The following is a 17,355-nucleotide window of genomic DNA, read 5'->3' on the forward strand; positions in this document are numbered from 1 at the left end:
GTTTCTGGAGATCATTGATTACCACTGAATTTACATTGTTACTTTACCCCGAAATACTGTTAATCGTTTGCATATAAAGCTAAGGTCTGATTTTTGGTTTTCTGTAGGCCAGTCAACACACGCAATGGAAATGTTGAGTTCTTGTGCCATATCTTTCTGCAAGTCTGCCAAAGCTGAATATGCGGTTGCCAAGTCCATTCTGACACTAGCTAAATGGATCCAGGCAGAATGGAAAGAAATTTCAGGGCAGCTGAAACAGGTTTATAGAGCTCAGCAACAGCAAAACTTCACAGGTCTTTCTACTTTGTCTAAAAACATACTAGCTTTAATAGAACTGCCATCTGTTAATACGATGGAAGAAGAATATCCTCGGATAGAGAGCGAATCTACAGGTAGGATATCTTTATTTTATTAGCTTTAAAATACTAATTTTAGGGGTGCCTGGTTGGCTCAGTCAGTTAAGCGTCCGACTTTGGCTCAGGTCATGATCTCGTGTTTCATGAGTTCAAGCCCCGCACCGGGCTCTGTGCTGACAGCTCAGAGCCTGGAGCCTGCTTTGGATTCTCCCCTGCTTGTGCTGTCTCTCTGTCCCTCAAAAAATGAATGAATGTTAAAAAAAAATTTTTTAAATATTAATTTTAGAAGTTATTTCTCCCTGTTTTAAAGTTTACAATGTTATACTGGCTGTAATTTGCCACAGAAATTGTTTCTATGGAAATTTAGCGTATTTTACTGCCTGGAAGTAAGTAAAACACATTTCTGTAGTATCTAATGCTACCGTGCAAGTCACTTAAAACTCTGCCCACCAGGCCTTCCCTAACCACGGTGCTTTTATGCACTTAGATGTTTTTGCTGGCAAGACGGCCCTGCCCCAGAAAGCTAAATGTCACCACACACTAGAAGGAGCAACAAAGACAGATAATAGTACCCTGTGGTCTCCTTGGGTGATAGAGCACAGAAACTACTGAAAGATGAAAGTTTCACATTTTGACACTAGTGCTAATAATAGGGTACTTGACAAATAGGGTAGTTAATTCAGTGTTGGAGAGCCTGTTATGGTAGGTACCGTTGTCCATGTTTTACAGAGTGGGAGATAATTAACCTCTTTGCCAAAGCATGAGAATATACTTTCATTATTGTTGTTATGAAGCGTAGGACTTTGATTTCTTACATTGGTCTTATGAAATCATTCTCATCTGTATATTATATAGTCTTGATATAAGGGATATGTCTGGTGACTATTATAAATCTTACATTGGTTGGGGCGCCTGGGTGGCACAGTCGGTTAAGCGTCCGACTTCAGCCAGGTCACGATCTCGCGGTCCGTGAGTTCGAGCCCCGCGTCAGGCTCTGGGCTGATGGCTCGGAGCCTGGAGCCTGTTTCCGATTCTGTGTCTCCCTCTCTCTCTGCCCCTCCCCCGTTCATGCTCTGTCTCTCTCTGTCCCAAAAATAAATAAACGTTGGGAAAAAAAAAAATCTTACATTGGCATATGACATTCTAGCAGGTGATTTCTTTACTTCTGAACTGTGGATAAAGACATTTACCTCATGAATTTCTGATTGAATGAGATTGTATACTTATCACCTATGTATTACTTTTCCCAGAATGCTTCAGCTTAATCTAATCATAAGGAAGTAACCAGTCATATCCATAATTCAAGACATTGCACAACACATCTGACACCTGAACTGTTTTTTTTTTTCCAATATATGAAGTTTATTGTCAAATTGGTTTCCATACAACACCCAGTGCTCATCCCAAAAGGTGCCCTCCTCAATACCCATCACCCACCCTCCCCTCCCTCCCACCCCCCATCAACCCTTAGTTTGTTCTCAGTTTTTAACAGTCTCTTATGCTTTGGCTCTCTTCCACTCTAACCTCTTTTTTTTTTTTTTTTTTTTTTTTCTTCCCCTTCCCCTCCCCCATGGGTTTCTGTTAAGTTTCTCAGGATCCACATAAGAGTGAAACCATATGGTATCTGTCTTTCTCTGTATGGGTTATTTCACTTAGCATAACAGTCTCTAGTTCCATCCATGTTGCTACAAAGGGCCATATTTCACTCTTTCTCATTGCCACGTAGTACTCCATTGTGTATATAAACCACAATTTTTTTATCCATTCGTCAGTTGATGGACATTTAGGCTCTTTGCATAATTTACACCTGAACTGTTTTTATGTAAAGTGTCGTGAAAGATATTTATGTGGTTTACAGGGTGATAATTTAAGCTGACTTGGGAAGCTGAGTGGTTGATTTCAATTTATTAGCCTTTTCAAAAAGCATAGTAGGAAATGTGTTCCTTTGTCAAATTTTGCACTGTAATATTCTGGAACTTACTGATAGCTTACAGATAATAAAACCCCAAAATGTTAATGGGAGTGCCGTTAGAAATTTATGAATGTAGGGTTGCTGAGTTCTTTCATTATTTTTATTTTTATTTTTTTGTCCATCATGGCAGTGCATATTGGAGTTGGAGAGCCTGACTTCATTTTGGGACAGTTGTATCACCTATCTTCAGTACAGGCACCTGAAGTAGCCAAATCCTGGGCAGCATTGGCTAGTTGGGCTTATAGGTGGGGCAGAAAGGTAGTTGACAATGCCAGGTACGTATGTCAAAATGTGTAACTTAGCTAATGCATTGCAAAATAGAGACAGAAAATGTCTGCTGACAGGTTTTGGTAACTTGACATGGCATGTTTTGATAGCTGCAACTAGTGACTTGTTTATTTTTATAGTCAGGGAGAAGGTGTTCGTCTGCTGCCTAGAGAAAAATCTGAAGTTCAGAATCTGCTTCCAGACACCATAACTGAGGAAGAAAAAGAGAGGATTTATGGTATTCTCGGACAGGCTGTCTGTCGGCCAGCGGGGATTCAGGCAAGGAAAATATGATGTAGTGTTGGGAGAAATGGTGTCAGGATCACTGTTTTAATTCATTGATTTCGAGGAGGTTGATCATATATATACTTGATTAAATATTGAATAGGGTTTAGGCAGTTTTTGTTACAAATCAGAACTTTGAGTTTTAAAATGAAAGTGAGTTATGATACTTTTCTAAGAAAAATGTAATTTCTTGACAAATCATTTCTTTAAGGTCCTGTTATTAAAATAGGTGAAGTTTGTTTTATGGGAATGAAATTTCTCTTTTAGGTGTTTTGATCAGAAATTAGGTTCTTAACACTAGCTTGGGACCTTTTTAAACTACACGAGTGCCTGCATACCACCCCAGATAGCTGAGTGGGACATGTGCGCACGTATTTAAGCTTACTAGGTGATTGTACTTCACAGCCAGAGTTGAAACCTAGTGAACTAAACGAGCTTTAGGATTTATTCCCTCTCTGCTCAGAGTTCTGTCAATTCTAGAATGTCACAACTACTGAGTAGATACAGACTTTAAAAGTTGGGATTTTATTCGCTAACCTAACCTCGTCTTGCTCTGGACTTCAGCATGTATCGCTGTCTGCCAGAGCTGGTGTTCTGTACATGCCCAGTACTATGAAGAGAGCAGGGTCTGTTGAGAGTGAATTCTGTGAACATTTAGCCTCAACCTTCTGAACAGATTATGTTTAATGTTCTGCCGGCAGAACATCACATTATAATTTGGAAGTGTTTAAGGTGCAAAACACCGGAGTCGTCTTCATTAGCTACGTTAGTAAAACATCATACAGAGGAGTGTATTGATACTGGTTTAGCATGTATAAAATTAAGTGTGAAGTAATTGAATTTTTCATCGATGAGAAAAATGCTTTTGTAGAATAGGAAAATCATATACCTTTTTTCCCCTTTTCAGTTTGTGTTCAATAGCATTTTATGCCCAAATTTTCTTCAGGATGAAGATATAACGCTTCAGATAACAGAAGGTGAAGATAACGAGGAAGACGACATGGTTGATGTTATCTGGCGTCAGTTAATATCAAGCTGCCCGTGGCTTTCAGAACTTGATGAAAGTGCAACAGAAGGAGTTATTAAAGTGTGGAGGAAAGTTGTAGATCGAATCTTCAGCCTGTACAAGCTGTCTTGCAGTGCATATTTTACCTTCCTTAAACTCAACGCTGGGCAGGTAGGTAGCACACTGTTCTGTTCTGAGAAAGTGTATTCGACGTCTCTCACTTAGCAGACGAAAACGGTATTCTTGTTTCTGCCTTTCATCTTAGATTCCCTTAGATGAAGACGACCCTAGGCTACACTTAAGTCACAGAGCAGAGCAGAGCACTGATGATGTGATTGTGATGGCCACCCTGCGCCTGCTCAGATTGCTCGTGAAACATGCCGGCGAGCTTAGGCAGTATCTGGAACGTGGCTTGGAAACAACACCTACTGCTCCATGGAGAGGTAAGGGTCTAAATAAAATGTTTCAGGAAAATTATTTCTGGGTAGGAGATAGAAGACAATTTAAAAAATGGTAGTTCCTTCATGTTTATTATTCGAATGTGTTACAGAGTAGCTACACTAGTGATAGAATATGTGACCTGTACGTTACATGTTCTTGTCTCCCACCTTTCAGAGAACTAGAAGGCTGAGAGGCAGGAGCTTTATGCATGCAAGATGAATTTTGGAGATCCTGGTGAAAATAACTTTTAAAAAAATTTTATATGCCGGGTGTTAAAAAATGATCTGTGTCTATCTTTTACAGGCATTCTTAGAAAATACATTTGGCCAGAACATTGTTGAATTGCTCTGTACCCTAACCAAATGTGCAAATCAGGAGCTCTTGTTAGGGTTCTTTGTTATTAATACAGAGAGGAATTTGAGGGTCTTAGAACTGATGCTGACATATGTCAGGTTTTACACGTTTGCATCTACTGTGTTGACAGTTTTTAATAACTTTAAAGTATCTTTCTTTCTTCTTATCCTGAAGGAATTATTCCACAGCTTTTCTCGCGCTTAAACCATCCTGAAGTATATGTTCGCCAGAGTATTTGTAACCTCCTCTGCCGAGTGGCTCAAGATTCCCCACATCTCATACTGTACCCTGCAATAGTGGGCACCATATCACTTAGTACTGAATCACAGGCTTCAGGTATGGAATATTAAAACACTGCTACTCTGCTCTAAATATAAAGTCTTTTGCAAGGAATGTCTGTTAGGTAAACTTTTTGAGCTTTATGTTACAGCGTTGGGGAGTTCGTACTTTGAGAATAAATAATACTAATAATAATTACGGTTTATTGAGATAGTAACTGCTGAGTCCCACAGTGGGGCATGTTCTTTACATGCGACCTTCAGCCTTACAGTAACCCATTCAGGCTTGGAGAAATCAGGTTCCCTGATGAGCTGAGTAAATGATGGATAAGGAGGAAACCAAGCTCAGAGGGCTCTGGCTGTGAGAAAGCTTTGTGTGCTGAGGCTCATTTATTTATTTTTTCATTTATCTTTTATTTGCTTATAATATTAATAAATACAAGGCAGAAGATCCATGATTTTTGGTCATTTTAATGCACAGAAGGCAAATTAAAGTGAGTGCCCTTGGAGTCAAATAGATTACTGATGCTTTTCTTAACATATGCGCATAGGAGAAACTTCCAAAGTGTACCTTATTCGTGCATTTTCTCATAGGAAATAAGTTTTCCTCTGCAATTCCAACTTTACTTGGCAATATTCAAGGAGAAGAATTGCTGGTTTCTGAATGTGAGGGAGGAAGTCCTCCTGCCTCTCAGGATAGCAACAAGGATGAACCTAAAAGTGGATTAAATGAAGACCAGGCCATGATGCAGGATTGCTACAGCAAAATTGTCGATAAACTGTCCTCTGCAAACCCAACCATGGTGTTACAGGTACAGAAAAGCACAATTCATATGTTTTAAAACAGCTTTTATTATATTCTCTCCCTCCCCATAAAACAACCTAGAACCCATCCATAAACACTGTCATGGAAACAGTATTTGAAGAACAAAAAAACCTTTATAGAGTTTTTACTCTAAATGAGCTTTTACAAGTCAGTACCAGTTTTATAAATCAGTATTGATAGAATCACTAATCAAGGTTCTCTGCTCGTAGAATGAATCAAAGATGCACACAGTGAACTTGTAATTCCTAGTGTTTGCAGAACTGTGCTGGGTGTGTGGACTTGTAGCTGAGCGTATTTGGATGTACCATGTGTCGCAGGTTCAGATGCTTGTGGCTGAGCTGCGCAGGGTCACTGTTCTCTGGGACGAGCTCTGGTTGGGAGTTCTGTTACAGCAACATATGTATGTCCTGAGACGAATCCAGCAGCTGGAAGATGAGGTGAAGAGAGTCCAGAACAACAACACCTTACGCAAGTACGTTTTCATACGCTTTTACTCTGAAAACAAATTCGCTCCCTGCCCCCCTCCCCGCTTGTAACGTAAAATACACAAGACATAAAGTTTGTTATTTTAACCAGTTTTAAGTGTAATTCAGTCACAGTAAGCGTGTGTCCAGTGTTGTGCAACTATCACTCCTGTTCATTTCCAGAACTTATTCATCCCAAACATAAGCTCTGTACTCATTAAACACTAACCTTCCATGGCTCCTTAACCCTAGCCCCTCTTTACCACTATTCTACTTTTTGTCTCTGAATTTGACTCCTCCGAGTACCTCATGTAAGTGGAATCAAAGGTATTTGTCCTTTTGTGCCTGGCGTGTTTCACTTCGCATGTTTGGAGGTTCATCCATGTTGTGGCATATGTGAGAATTTCCTTTTATCGCTGAATAATATTCCATTGTATGGATATACCTCATTTAGTTCATGCCATCATCTCTCAGTGGACATTTGGGTTGCTTTTTGGTGAACATCAGTATGCAAGTATCTGTTGGACTCCGTTTTCAGTTATTTTGTGTATGATCCAATGGATTTGCCTGGGTCATATTGTTACTCTATGTTTGAATTACAGAGGAACCACCAGAGGAACTGGTGCTGTTTTCCTGCATCACTTTACATTCCTGCCACAAGTGCTCAAGAGTTCCAGTTTCTCTGCATACTTGCCAATATTTGTCATTTCTTGTTTTTTTATATAGTAGCCATCCTGATGGGTGTGAAGTGGTATCTGCTTGTGGTTTTGACTTGCATCTCCCTAACGACTAGTGATGTTGAGCCTCTTTTCATGTGCCTTTTGATCATTTGAATAGCTTCTTTGGAGAAATGTCTATTTAAATCTTTTGCTCAGTTTTGAATTTGGGTTGTTGGGAATTTTTTTTGTCATTTTAGGAGTTCTCTCTGTAATTCTCAATATTAACCCCCTTTCACGTGTATGATTTGCAAATATTTTCTCCCCTTTTGCGCGTTCTTTTCAGTGTCTTAATAGTATCTTTTGATGCACGTAAGTGGAGTTTGATATAGTAGCCCGGTTTTTCTGTTTTGCCTTTTGTTGAGAAATTGTTGCCAAATCCAGCGGCCAGAAGCCTTTCCTCTACATTTTTTTTCCTAAGAGTTTTAAAGTCTTAGCTCTTAAGGTCTTTGATCCATTTTGAGTTATTTTTTTGCATGTCGTATAAGGAAGGTAAGGGTCTGGCTTCATTCTTTTGCAAGTGGATGTCCAGTTTTCCCAGTACCAGTTGTTGAAAAAAGCTTCCTCTTTCATGTGCTGGATATTTTACAGTGCTGTGTTAGTAAGTTATTTTGCCAGTATTTTATTTATTTAGCTTACTCTCTGATAGTATTTACTTGCACTTGATGCATTTAAACTGTTCCATGTTTGTAAAACTCTTTATGCCTCCCTGGCCAGAGAAGAGAAAATTGCTATCATGCGGGAAAAGCACACGGCTTTGATGAAGCCCATTGTGTTCGCTTTGGAGCATGTGAGGAGCATCACCGCGGCCCCTGCGGAGACACCTCATGAAAAGTGGTTTCAGGATAACTATGGTGAAGCAATTGAAAATGCTCTTGAAAAACTGAAGACACCCTCCAATCCCGCAAAGCCTGGAAGCAGCTGGATTCCCTTTAAAGAGGTACAGAAAAATCTCAAGAATGCTACTAGAATGGGAAATTCCGTATGAGATACAGAATTTAAATATGGGGACTCTCCTTACCTGCAATGTGAAAGAAGACTTTTGTAGGCCCCTAGAAGGCAACCTATGACCAGTTGCTTATAAGGAATATGGAGAAAGAAAGGTGTTCTCTTTATTTTGAGAATTTGGCGGTGAGTGGGCCTAGGGCAGCAAACTTTTATCTGTAGAGGGTTCACACTAAGGAAGAATATACTGTAAAAAATTAACCAAGGAAGAGGTCTGGCCTTGAACTAAATATTGATTGCTTGCTTTATTGTTTTCATAAAGATTATAAAATTTAACCTTGTACCTATATAGTTTTCTTTGGGGTGGGTATTGAATATTCCTCTTTTTTTGTTATTAAATATTTATAACAGACAAAATGTTCACATGGAACAACATCAATTTTTGTAAGTAACTGTTTTGAAATCGGTTCTGCATAGGCTACTTGGGGATGATTGGCGTTTTTAAATATTTGAGAATCCTGTCTTTTATGTTTTGGTCCCCTTAATTGTGTATTTTCTTTGACCTGGTACAGCAACAGCACCATTATTTTAGGAGAACATTTATCATGTTGTAGCTTTTTCTTTCTTTCATTCTCTCTTTCTCTATCCCTTACCTTACTCCTAATTTCCTTAACTTTAGCAATGAGAAAACTATTAAAAGATAGTGTAGAAAGAAAGTCCACCTGACTTTAATGAGTAAGTGCAATCTAGAGGAAACTAGAGTACATGCTAAATTCATAGGACGTAAGCTAGAAGCACAAGGCTAGAGGGCTAACATGAAGACTGAAGTTCATTGTGTGTGTGGCCCAGCCAAACTTGTTTGCTTGTGTTCCATTAGCAGTTCCTTGCTTCTGTGTCTCCTTGTCAATAAATTAACCAAGAAAACCAGAGGAAGAGATAGGAAGAATACTTTAAAAAATAGTTTTTATTTACTGATGCATTTCTAAAGGATGTTTTTAACTTAATATAAATGAGGTTATATACAGTATACCAGTATGTATGTATGTATATGTGTGTATGTGTGTGTGTGTATACATGGTGTATGTGTGTGTGTGTATACATGGTGTATGTGTGTGTGTATGCATGTATGTTTTTATTACTTCCATAATTGATAGATTAGCATTGGGTTTTTTTTTTCTTTTTTTTTAATGGTCCATCCATATTTTGTATGCAGGTGAACATTGATCTAATATGGGAAAATGCCACAGTGTATCCATTGTCCTGTCGTGGATACTTGGGGTGTTCCCAGTTGTATTTTTCCTTTATGGAACAAAGCTCGCTAAGGATTGATTACACATTTTTCACATGAAAGCAGAATCCAGAGTTCATTAATTCAGGTGCACATTATTGAGTTAGCTGCAAGCAGGGATACACCTACATATGCTATTCACTCCCTGCAAATTATTAGAGGGGGTTGTGGTGTTATTCTACATACTTTAAGTGGTCAGAGCTCTAACAGTGTATCTATTTGATAGCCAACAGCTGTCAGTTACATCTGCTCTATTGTGAGGACTTAATTGATTTGTTTTGGCACTGATCAAACATAGCTTAACAGTGGGGGGATTAGCTTGTTAGAAGCTCTGAATTTTGTTGCTGAATTAGTGCTTTCTTTCCATCTGCTGGGATTTCATTGCTTGTTTGGACAGAGAAGTTGGTCTGAACAAAGTAAAAATCACTTAGGTCACATCCGCACACCACTGTTTCCCTTCTCAGGATGCCCAAATACATAACGTCAAATAAGTATAGGCACTACAATAAGAAGTATCTGTGTTGGTATGTTAAGTTTACTTTTATGCCAGTTGAATGTGGAAGAAAATAAGTGCTATAATGATAACATGAACTTGTTTTTCCCCATCTCCTAAATATAGATAATGCTGAGTTTGCAACAGAGAGCACAGAAACGTGCAAGTTACATCTTGCGTCTTGAAGAAATCAGCCCCTGGCTGGCTGCCATGACTAACACTGAAATTGCTCTTCCTGGAGAGGTGTCAGCTAGAGACACTGTCACAATCCACAGTGTGGGCGGAACCATCACCATCTTACCTACCAAAACCAAGCCAAAGAAACTTCTCTTTCTGGGGTCAGATGGGAAAAGCTATCCTTACCTTTTCAAAGGTGGGATTTAAAAGAAGAGCATTAATCTGATTAATCTGATTTTGTGTGTGAAATGTGATGGGAGAGGATTGTTTCAGGTGAATAGCCTGGCCGTGATTTTGAATAGCAGTGGTTGGAGGCTGTGTAGTAAGATTTTTCCATTTCCTACTGTCTCTTTGCTTAAGAACTTATATAAGCAGAAATGAGGTGCAGCTAATAATGCTAGTGTCTTAATACCTTGTGACTAAATGGAATGTTCTCTAATGCTGTCATTGTGCTTCTTTGGCTCTCAGTTTTTGACTGCTTCTGTTAACTGAGAAGAAACACAAAAGTGTGTGTTTGTAAGCCCCCATGCCCCTCCACCCCATTGCACTTTACACCCATGTGGTCACCACTCTAGCTACTTTAACTTTTGTTTCCATAGGATTGGAAGATTTACATCTGGATGAGAGAATAATGCAATTCCTGTCTATTGTGAATACCATGTTTGCTACAATCAATCGCCAGGAAACGCCCCGTTTCCATGCCCGACACTATTCTGTAACACCGCTAGGAACACGATCAGGACTAATCCAGTGGGTGGATGGAGCCACACCTTTATTTGGTCTTTACAAACGATGGCAACAACGGGAGGCCGCCTTACAAGCACAGAAGGTTGATTAAAACTCAAATATGCATATACTTTTATTTGAATATACATAAAAAAGCATATTAGTCTCTTTCTTGTTCTGTGTGAAATGCTTACAGGCTACTGTTCTTGAGTGTTTTGGAAAATTTATATGTTACAGGATAGATTTAAGGTATCTGGGAAAGTGTTTCTGAGGCACATTTTATAAAAACTTAAGAGGAAGAAATGGTGACATTTGACAGTCTGGTTCTAGACAAATACAGGGGGGAGCAGGTAGGATGGTAGTATGGTCATTAATCACTCAGTAAGTTGATATTTAACATCTTGATGCTTTTTTATTGGGCTTACTAGAGTCTTTTAAGTTAAGCTTATAATAAGAAACAGCTTGGAAACCCAGGTTCTTTTAAATTAAGGATGTAAATAATAAACAACTTTATATTTAGGGTTAATTATGTGATTTTGTGACTGGGAAATTTATGATTTTGATTTAGACTAGGGATTCAATTTAGCATTAATTGTAGCTAAGTACCTGAGTGTTGAGTATATGCCAGGAACAGTACCAAGTGCTACAGACATACAAGGTAAGTTTTCTAGTCTGAACTTCAGGATTCCGTATCTAGCCAAAACAATCTAATTAGGTTAGGTATAGGAAGGAACAAGAGTTTGAAAGGAGTCGAGTTTAAAAAATAAGCATAGAAGACTACAGAACAATTATTGGGGGGTAGATTAGCGATGGGAATTAGGGACTACCTAAATATTTGTCTGAATGTTGTTAAATGACTTGATCAGTGAAGAATGAAATTTGTGCATTCATTAATGATAGATTTGAAGTTTATTTTGAGAGAGGGAGCAAGAGCGCACACGTGTGGGGGAGGGGCAGAGACAGGGAGAAAGAGAGAATACCAAGCAGGCTCCAGACGGTCAGCACAGCGTCTCACGTGGGGCTTGAACTCAAAAACCGCGAGATCATGACCTGAGCCAAAGAAATCAAAAGTAGGATGCTTAACCTACTGAGTCACCCAGGCATTCCAAATTAACGACTAATTTTAAATAGAATTGTATGTTACAAAGAAGAATGTAAATTGGATGTTGAGTTTGAATTGAACCTCGAGAAAATAGAACAGTAGACCAAGTTTCCAATAAAGTCATAGTAGTTAATTAAGAGAAAGATGTGTAGATTGTAAGAAAGATGGAACTTCCAGAAGAATTACCTGTTTGGTGTGTATAAGTTGGCTAGATAGATGGAGAATGCCACTCAAAAATCAGTTTTTAACATACTACTTTATATTCCAAGTAACCTTTGTTTAAATAAAGTTAATTTTTTTTCTTAAAAAAATTTTTTTTTTAAGGCCCAAGATTCCTACCAAACTCCTCAGAATCCGGGAATTGTACCTCGTCCTAGTGAACTTTATTATAGTAAAATTGGCCCTGCTTTAAAAGCAGTTGGACTTAGTTTGGATGTGTCCCGACGAGATTGGCCTCTTCATGTAATGAAGGCGGTATTAGAAGAGTTAATGGAGGCCACCCCCCCCAATCTTCTTGCTAAAGAGCTTTGGTCATCTTGTACCACCCCTGATGAATGGTGGAGAGTCACACAGGTATGTGTTTTGTTTGGGACTGTAATCAATATTGCTGTTTCTTTTGCCTGTTTCCTATCTTGTGTGTGTTGTTCACCGTCCTTCTCTTCCCCCTTGTCTCCCTCCAGACGTGGAAATTCGAGAACTGTATTTGAATCTTATGTGCACTTATTTTTATGAGGCGTGGCCATGACTGTGTGTGGGCAGAACAGAGGGGATTATGGATGGAACGAAAGAATAAAAATTTGAGAAAAGGAAAAACTAGGGAGACTGAAAATAGTTTGATTTTAAAATCCAGCATTCTGATACTGAGCACGACCAACAAGGACCACAGTGTTGTGTGCTGCTGCTCAGCGCAGAGCCTCCGTGACCGCTCATAGCAGCCCCGAGGAGTGCCAGCTAGTTAGAAATGAGGGAGCGGGGTTATGGTGTTGGGAATTTTGAAGCGTCCAGTCTGTTTTGGAAGGAGATTTGCTGATGGTGTTACAGCCTGCTCTCCCCACCCTTTACCCTCTTGTTTAGTCTTACGCCAGATCTACTGCAGTCATGTCTATGGTCGGATACATAATTGGCCTTGGAGACAGACATCTGGATAACGTTCTCATAGATATGACAACTGGAGAGGTGGTTCACATAGACTACAACGTTTGCTTTGAAAAAGGTAAAATCAAATTGGACTTTTTACATTTACGTGTGGGTCAGATGTTTTTGGTGAAAGGACAAAAATAGAACCATTTGTCTTTTCAAGGTAAAAGCCTTAGAGTTCCTGAGAAGGTCCCTTTCCGAATGACACAGAACATTGAAACGGCCCTGGGTGTAACTGGAGTAGAAGGTGTTTTTAGGCTTTCATGCGAGCAGGTACGCTGTTTCTCTCCACCTTTTCACGTACCTGTTAAATTAACAGATCTTGTGGAATGAAAGACTGCATTTCAGTGAGGAAACTGGGGGAAAGCCTGATTGAAACTTCTCTAAAAACAGGTTCTACACATTATGCGGCGTGGCAGAGAGACTCTGCTGACTTTGCTGGAGGCCTTTGTGTATGACCCTCTGGTGGACTGGACGGCGGGGGGCGAGGCCGGGTTTGCTGGCGCTGTGTACGGTGGAGGCGGCCAGCAGGCCGAGAGCAAGCAGAGCAAGAGAGAGATGGAGCGAGAGATCACCCGCAGCCTCTTTTCTTCCAGAGTAGCTGAAATTAAGGTGAGGGCAGTGACAGTCACCGTCTTCTTTAGTGTTAACATGTCCATCAAAAAGTGGGTGAAACTCTGTTGATTTAGTTATTTTCATAGGAATAGTATTTTTTTTTAATGTTTATTTTTTCAGCGGGGTGGGGGCAGAGAGCGAGGGAGACACAGACTCTGAAGCAGGCCCTAGGCTCCGAGCTGTTGGCACAGAGCCCGACTTGGGGCTCGAACCCATGAGCCGCGGGATCCTGACCTGAGCTAAAGTCAGACGTGTAACCAACTGAGCCACCCACATGCCTCTAAAGCTATCTTTAAAAAAAATTTTTTTGGAGGACTGTCATGTACAACATTGAAAGGGCAGCGGAATAGGGCGATTTGATGTCTTATTAGTAGGAAATGCTGCCAACACATTTGTGTTGTGCACAAAGGCCCACGATCACACTCCCGTTTGTTGGAGATGGGTTCATGAATTGAAAAAAATTAGACCTTTTTTAATACACTGCAGTGTGTTTACCAGTGATTGTTTTAGGTGTTCTTTAATTAGATAGCCTCCCGTCAGTCTTAATCTTAGTATTGTGGTAGCCAGTGATGCCAACACTGTTTTGTGTGCCTTGGTGGTAACTACATGCTATTGTGGGATTTGAGTCCCCGTTTACTACAGCTGTGTGAACTTGAACGCCCTGCTTATCTTTATTTGTAAAATGCAGGTGATACCATCACCCTGTCAGGGACAGGGTGTTCATCTAACACGTTCCTTCTGGCACGTGTCATGCTGTCTCACAGTTGACCCTATAAGAATCTTTCTAATCATAATTATCTTTCTACAGGTGAACTGGTTTAAGAACAGGGATGAGATGCTGGTTGTGCTTCCCAAGCTGGACAGCAGCTTAGATGAATACCTAAGCTTGCAAGAGCAACTGACAGATGTGGAAAAACTGCAGGGCAAACTGCTAGAAGAAATAGAGTTTCTAGAAGGAGCGGAAGGAGTGGACCATCCTTCTCACACTCTGCAACACAGGTTTAAAAGTGTTGAACTCTTGTTTCTTAAAAAAAAAAAAAAAAAAAAAAAAAGGTTTTTTTAATGTTTATGTATTTTAGAGAGCGAGAGGGAGGGAGGGAAGGAGGGAGAGGGAGAAACAGAGCATGAGAGAGGGAGGGACAAAGAGAGAGGGAGACAAAGCATATGAAGTGGGCTCCAGGCTCCAAGCTGTCAGCACAGAACCCGTGAACTGTGAGATCATGACTTGAGAGCCCAAGTCAGATGTTTAACTGACAGCCACCGAGGAGCCCCAAGCTCTTGTTTCTTAATATTTGCCATGAAGGAGAATTTTCACATTTGTGTAAACATTGTCAACCTGAATTAGAATTATTACAGCAGTTTGCATAAATTATAAAAATACTCCCAAGGACTGCAGTTTCAAAATGTTAATGCACAAAAATTCATTTAAATTTTCTGCTTTTTTATATTCACATGTTTGAGCATGTAACTATGGGAGATGGGTGGGTATAGTGGTTAGAATATGAACTTGGATTCAGGCAAACCTGGGTTTTCTCTCTACAGTCTGTGTCTGAGTCCTTATTCATTAGTACAGTGGCAGGTATGTTATCCACTTTGCCGAGTTAAGCATTAAACTAGAATGATCTAAGTGAATGAACCTCGTACAGAGTAGGTAGGTGCTCAGTAAGCGGTAAATATGCAGATGCAACACATTGCACGAGTCTGTGAGATTCAAAAGATCTGTCAACCTTCTTGTCTTTTATGCTGAAGAGAACTCAAAACCTGGAAGGTATGGTAGAATTTTATTTAGAATGTTGTGAGTATAGTTGAGAGAGTTACGGGAAAAAATCAGAGAAGTAAGGTATTACGTTTGAGCACTGCCCTCAAGATTGAAAAGGGAGCTTACTAGGCAGTCCCAAGTATGAGCAAAATCAAGGTTATGAAAGTACGTAGAAGAAAGAACCAATTAAAAAATGTTTTCCCTTCCTGTTAGGTATTCTGAACACACTCAACTACAGACTCAGCAAAGGGCTGTTCAGGAAGCAATCCAGGTGAAGCTCAATGAATTTGAACAGTGGATAACACATTATCAGGCTGCGTTCAATAATTTAGAAGCAACACAGCTTGCAAGTTTGCTTCAGGAGATCAGCACACAAATGGACCTTGGTATGGGTTTTGATTTATTTTAGATACACACGTGAGCCTGTGAATCGGGGGTTGTTTTGTTATGTGTGGGGTTCTGCTTTGTGCTCCTTGCAGTGACTGCTGGGTGGGAATAGTTGCACTGGTGTTAATAGTCCTCTTTCACCAAAAGGTCCTCCGAGCTATGTGCCAGCGACAGCCTTTCTACAGAATGCCGGCCAGGCCCACTTGATCAGCCAGTGCGAGCAGCTGGAGGGGGAGGTGGGCGCCCTTCTCCAGCAGCGGCGCTCCGTGCTCCGGGGCTGCCTGGAGCAGCTGCATCACTATGCGACCGTGGCTCTGCAGTACCCCAAGGCCATATTTCAGAAACATCGGATTGAACAGTGGAAGACCTGGATGGAAGAGCTCATCTGTAACATCACAGTAGAGCGCTGTCAAGAGCTCTACAGGAAGTGAGTTGGTCATGCTTCATTTGCTTAACTTCTCCTGCGATTGGAAGCAAAGCTGTGTTCAAATGATTATCATTATGTGTGCATGATATTTCATTTTTTCTGCGAGAATGGGTTGATGGATGGGGTTTTAAACGGAGTCACTTTTTTCTTGGTTTGAGGAGAATCTGAGCTCATGCTTTCCCTCCTAAGACAGTGTGGTTTTCCTCATTAAATAAAGTGGATCCCAGTGTCGGAGTCTTTTTAGCCACTGACGGGGATCTGGGTCAAGAGAGCTAAACTCAAACATTGATCTGTCCCTCATTAACGAGTCATCATGGAACGTTACTTCAGTTCCTAAGACTTGGCTGTAAAAATGGAAATCACGATTTCTCCTGTTTAAGGTTTGAGGATCATATGCGATACCCCATGTCGCCCTGGGTCCAGTGTGGTTGTGTTGTAAACAAGCGCCTCTCTCTGGTTTTATAGATACGAAATGCAGTATGCCCCCCAGCCCCCCCCAACAGTGTGTCAGTTCATCACTGCCACCGAAATGACTCTGCAGCGGTATGCAGCTGACATCAACAGCAGGCTTATTAGGCAAGTGGAACGCTTGAAACAAGAAGCTGTCACTGTGCCTGTCTGTGAAGATCAATTGAAAGAAATTGAACGTTGTATTAAAGTTTTTCTTCACGAGAATGGAGAAGAAGGATCTTTGAGTCTAGCGAGTGTTATTATTTCGGCCCTTTGTACCCTCACAAGGTGAGTCAGCCAGCCTCCTGTGGAGACCGTTTCGTTGTCTTGAAAACATTGATGTTTATTTGCGATTTCACTGGTCTTTTGTTTAATCCCCAACTTAAGGTATTCTGTGCTGTCCTGGGTCTTGCTTGACGTCACAACTGCTTTACTTCCTTTCCAGTGTTGAGGCATTCGCTTTTGTGAGTGAGGGTAGCTGGGTCGGTTTCACTGTACAAATATTTAATTGAGTTTAGGCGGAACCTGATGATGGAAGGTGCAGCTTCAAGCGCGGGAGAGCAACTGGTGGATCTGACCTCTCGGGACGGAGCCTGGTTCCTGGAGGAGCTCTGCAGCATGAGCGGGAACGTCACGTGTCTGGTGCAGTTACTGAAGCAGTGCCACCTGGTGCCGCAGGACTTAGACATCCCGAACCCCCTGGAAGCTTCTGAGGCGGTTCACCTGGCCAACGGAGTATACACCTCCCTTCAGGTGAGCACTTTTAAGTTAGCTTAAAGTTGATGAATTTGTTTTAGATCAGTTGAACACCGTACTTCTTACATCTTTGGTTCAGAAAGGCAATTTGACTTCTCCCCTTTTAATCCTGCTTCATTGGTCGCTTA

The 17,355-nt window shown here is 40.6% G+C and overlaps 1 protein-coding gene and 1 long non-coding RNA gene across 6 annotated transcripts in view; one reads left to right on the forward strand and one right to left on the reverse strand.

Moving 5' to 3' along the window:
* LOC147573087 (uncharacterized) overlaps positions 1-17,355 on the reverse strand; it is a 476,171-nt gene that overhangs the window by 181,852 nt on the left and 276,964 nt on the right. The gene's annotated exons all lie outside the window — the stretch shown is intronic.
* The window catches only part of SMG1 (SMG1 nonsense mediated mRNA decay associated PI3K related kinase), a 140,451-nt gene that overhangs the window by 100,946 nt on the left and 22,150 nt on the right, over positions 1-17,355 (forward strand). For all 5 annotated transcript variants that reach the window (XM_086692960.1, XM_086692961.1, XM_086692959.1 and 2 more), the window contains 20 exons: positions 108-392; positions 2,459-2,603; positions 2,736-2,874; positions 3,827-4,057; positions 4,152-4,329; positions 4,856-5,017; positions 5,554-5,771; positions 6,103-6,257; positions 7,683-7,905; positions 9,818-10,064; positions 10,468-10,697; positions 12,021-12,269; positions 12,771-12,909; positions 12,997-13,106; positions 13,227-13,445; positions 14,257-14,447; positions 15,421-15,593; positions 15,742-16,021; positions 16,487-16,759; positions 16,990-17,224. In XM_086692960.1, coding sequence (XP_086549086.1) covers positions 108-392; positions 2,459-2,603; positions 2,736-2,874; positions 3,827-4,057; positions 4,152-4,329; positions 4,856-5,017; positions 5,554-5,771; positions 6,103-6,257; positions 7,683-7,905; positions 9,818-10,064; positions 10,468-10,697; positions 12,021-12,269; positions 12,771-12,909; positions 12,997-13,106; positions 13,227-13,445; positions 14,257-14,447; positions 15,421-15,593; positions 15,742-16,021; positions 16,487-16,759; positions 16,990-17,224 — 4,082 coding nt within the window. The remainder of the gene's footprint in view (positions 1-107; positions 393-2,458; positions 2,604-2,735; positions 2,875-3,826; positions 4,058-4,151; positions 4,330-4,855; positions 5,018-5,553; positions 5,772-6,102; positions 6,258-7,682; positions 7,906-9,817; positions 10,065-10,467; positions 10,698-12,020; positions 12,270-12,770; positions 12,910-12,996; positions 13,107-13,226; positions 13,446-14,256; positions 14,448-15,420; positions 15,594-15,741; positions 16,022-16,486; positions 16,760-16,989; positions 17,225-17,355) is intronic.

The sequence above is a fragment of the Puma concolor genome, chromosome E3, assembly GCF_028749965.1.
Source record: "Puma concolor isolate L17-30 chromosome E3, mPumCon1.1.hap2, whole genome shotgun sequence".
Lineage (NCBI taxonomy): Eukaryota > Metazoa > Chordata > Mammalia > Carnivora > Felidae > Puma > Puma concolor.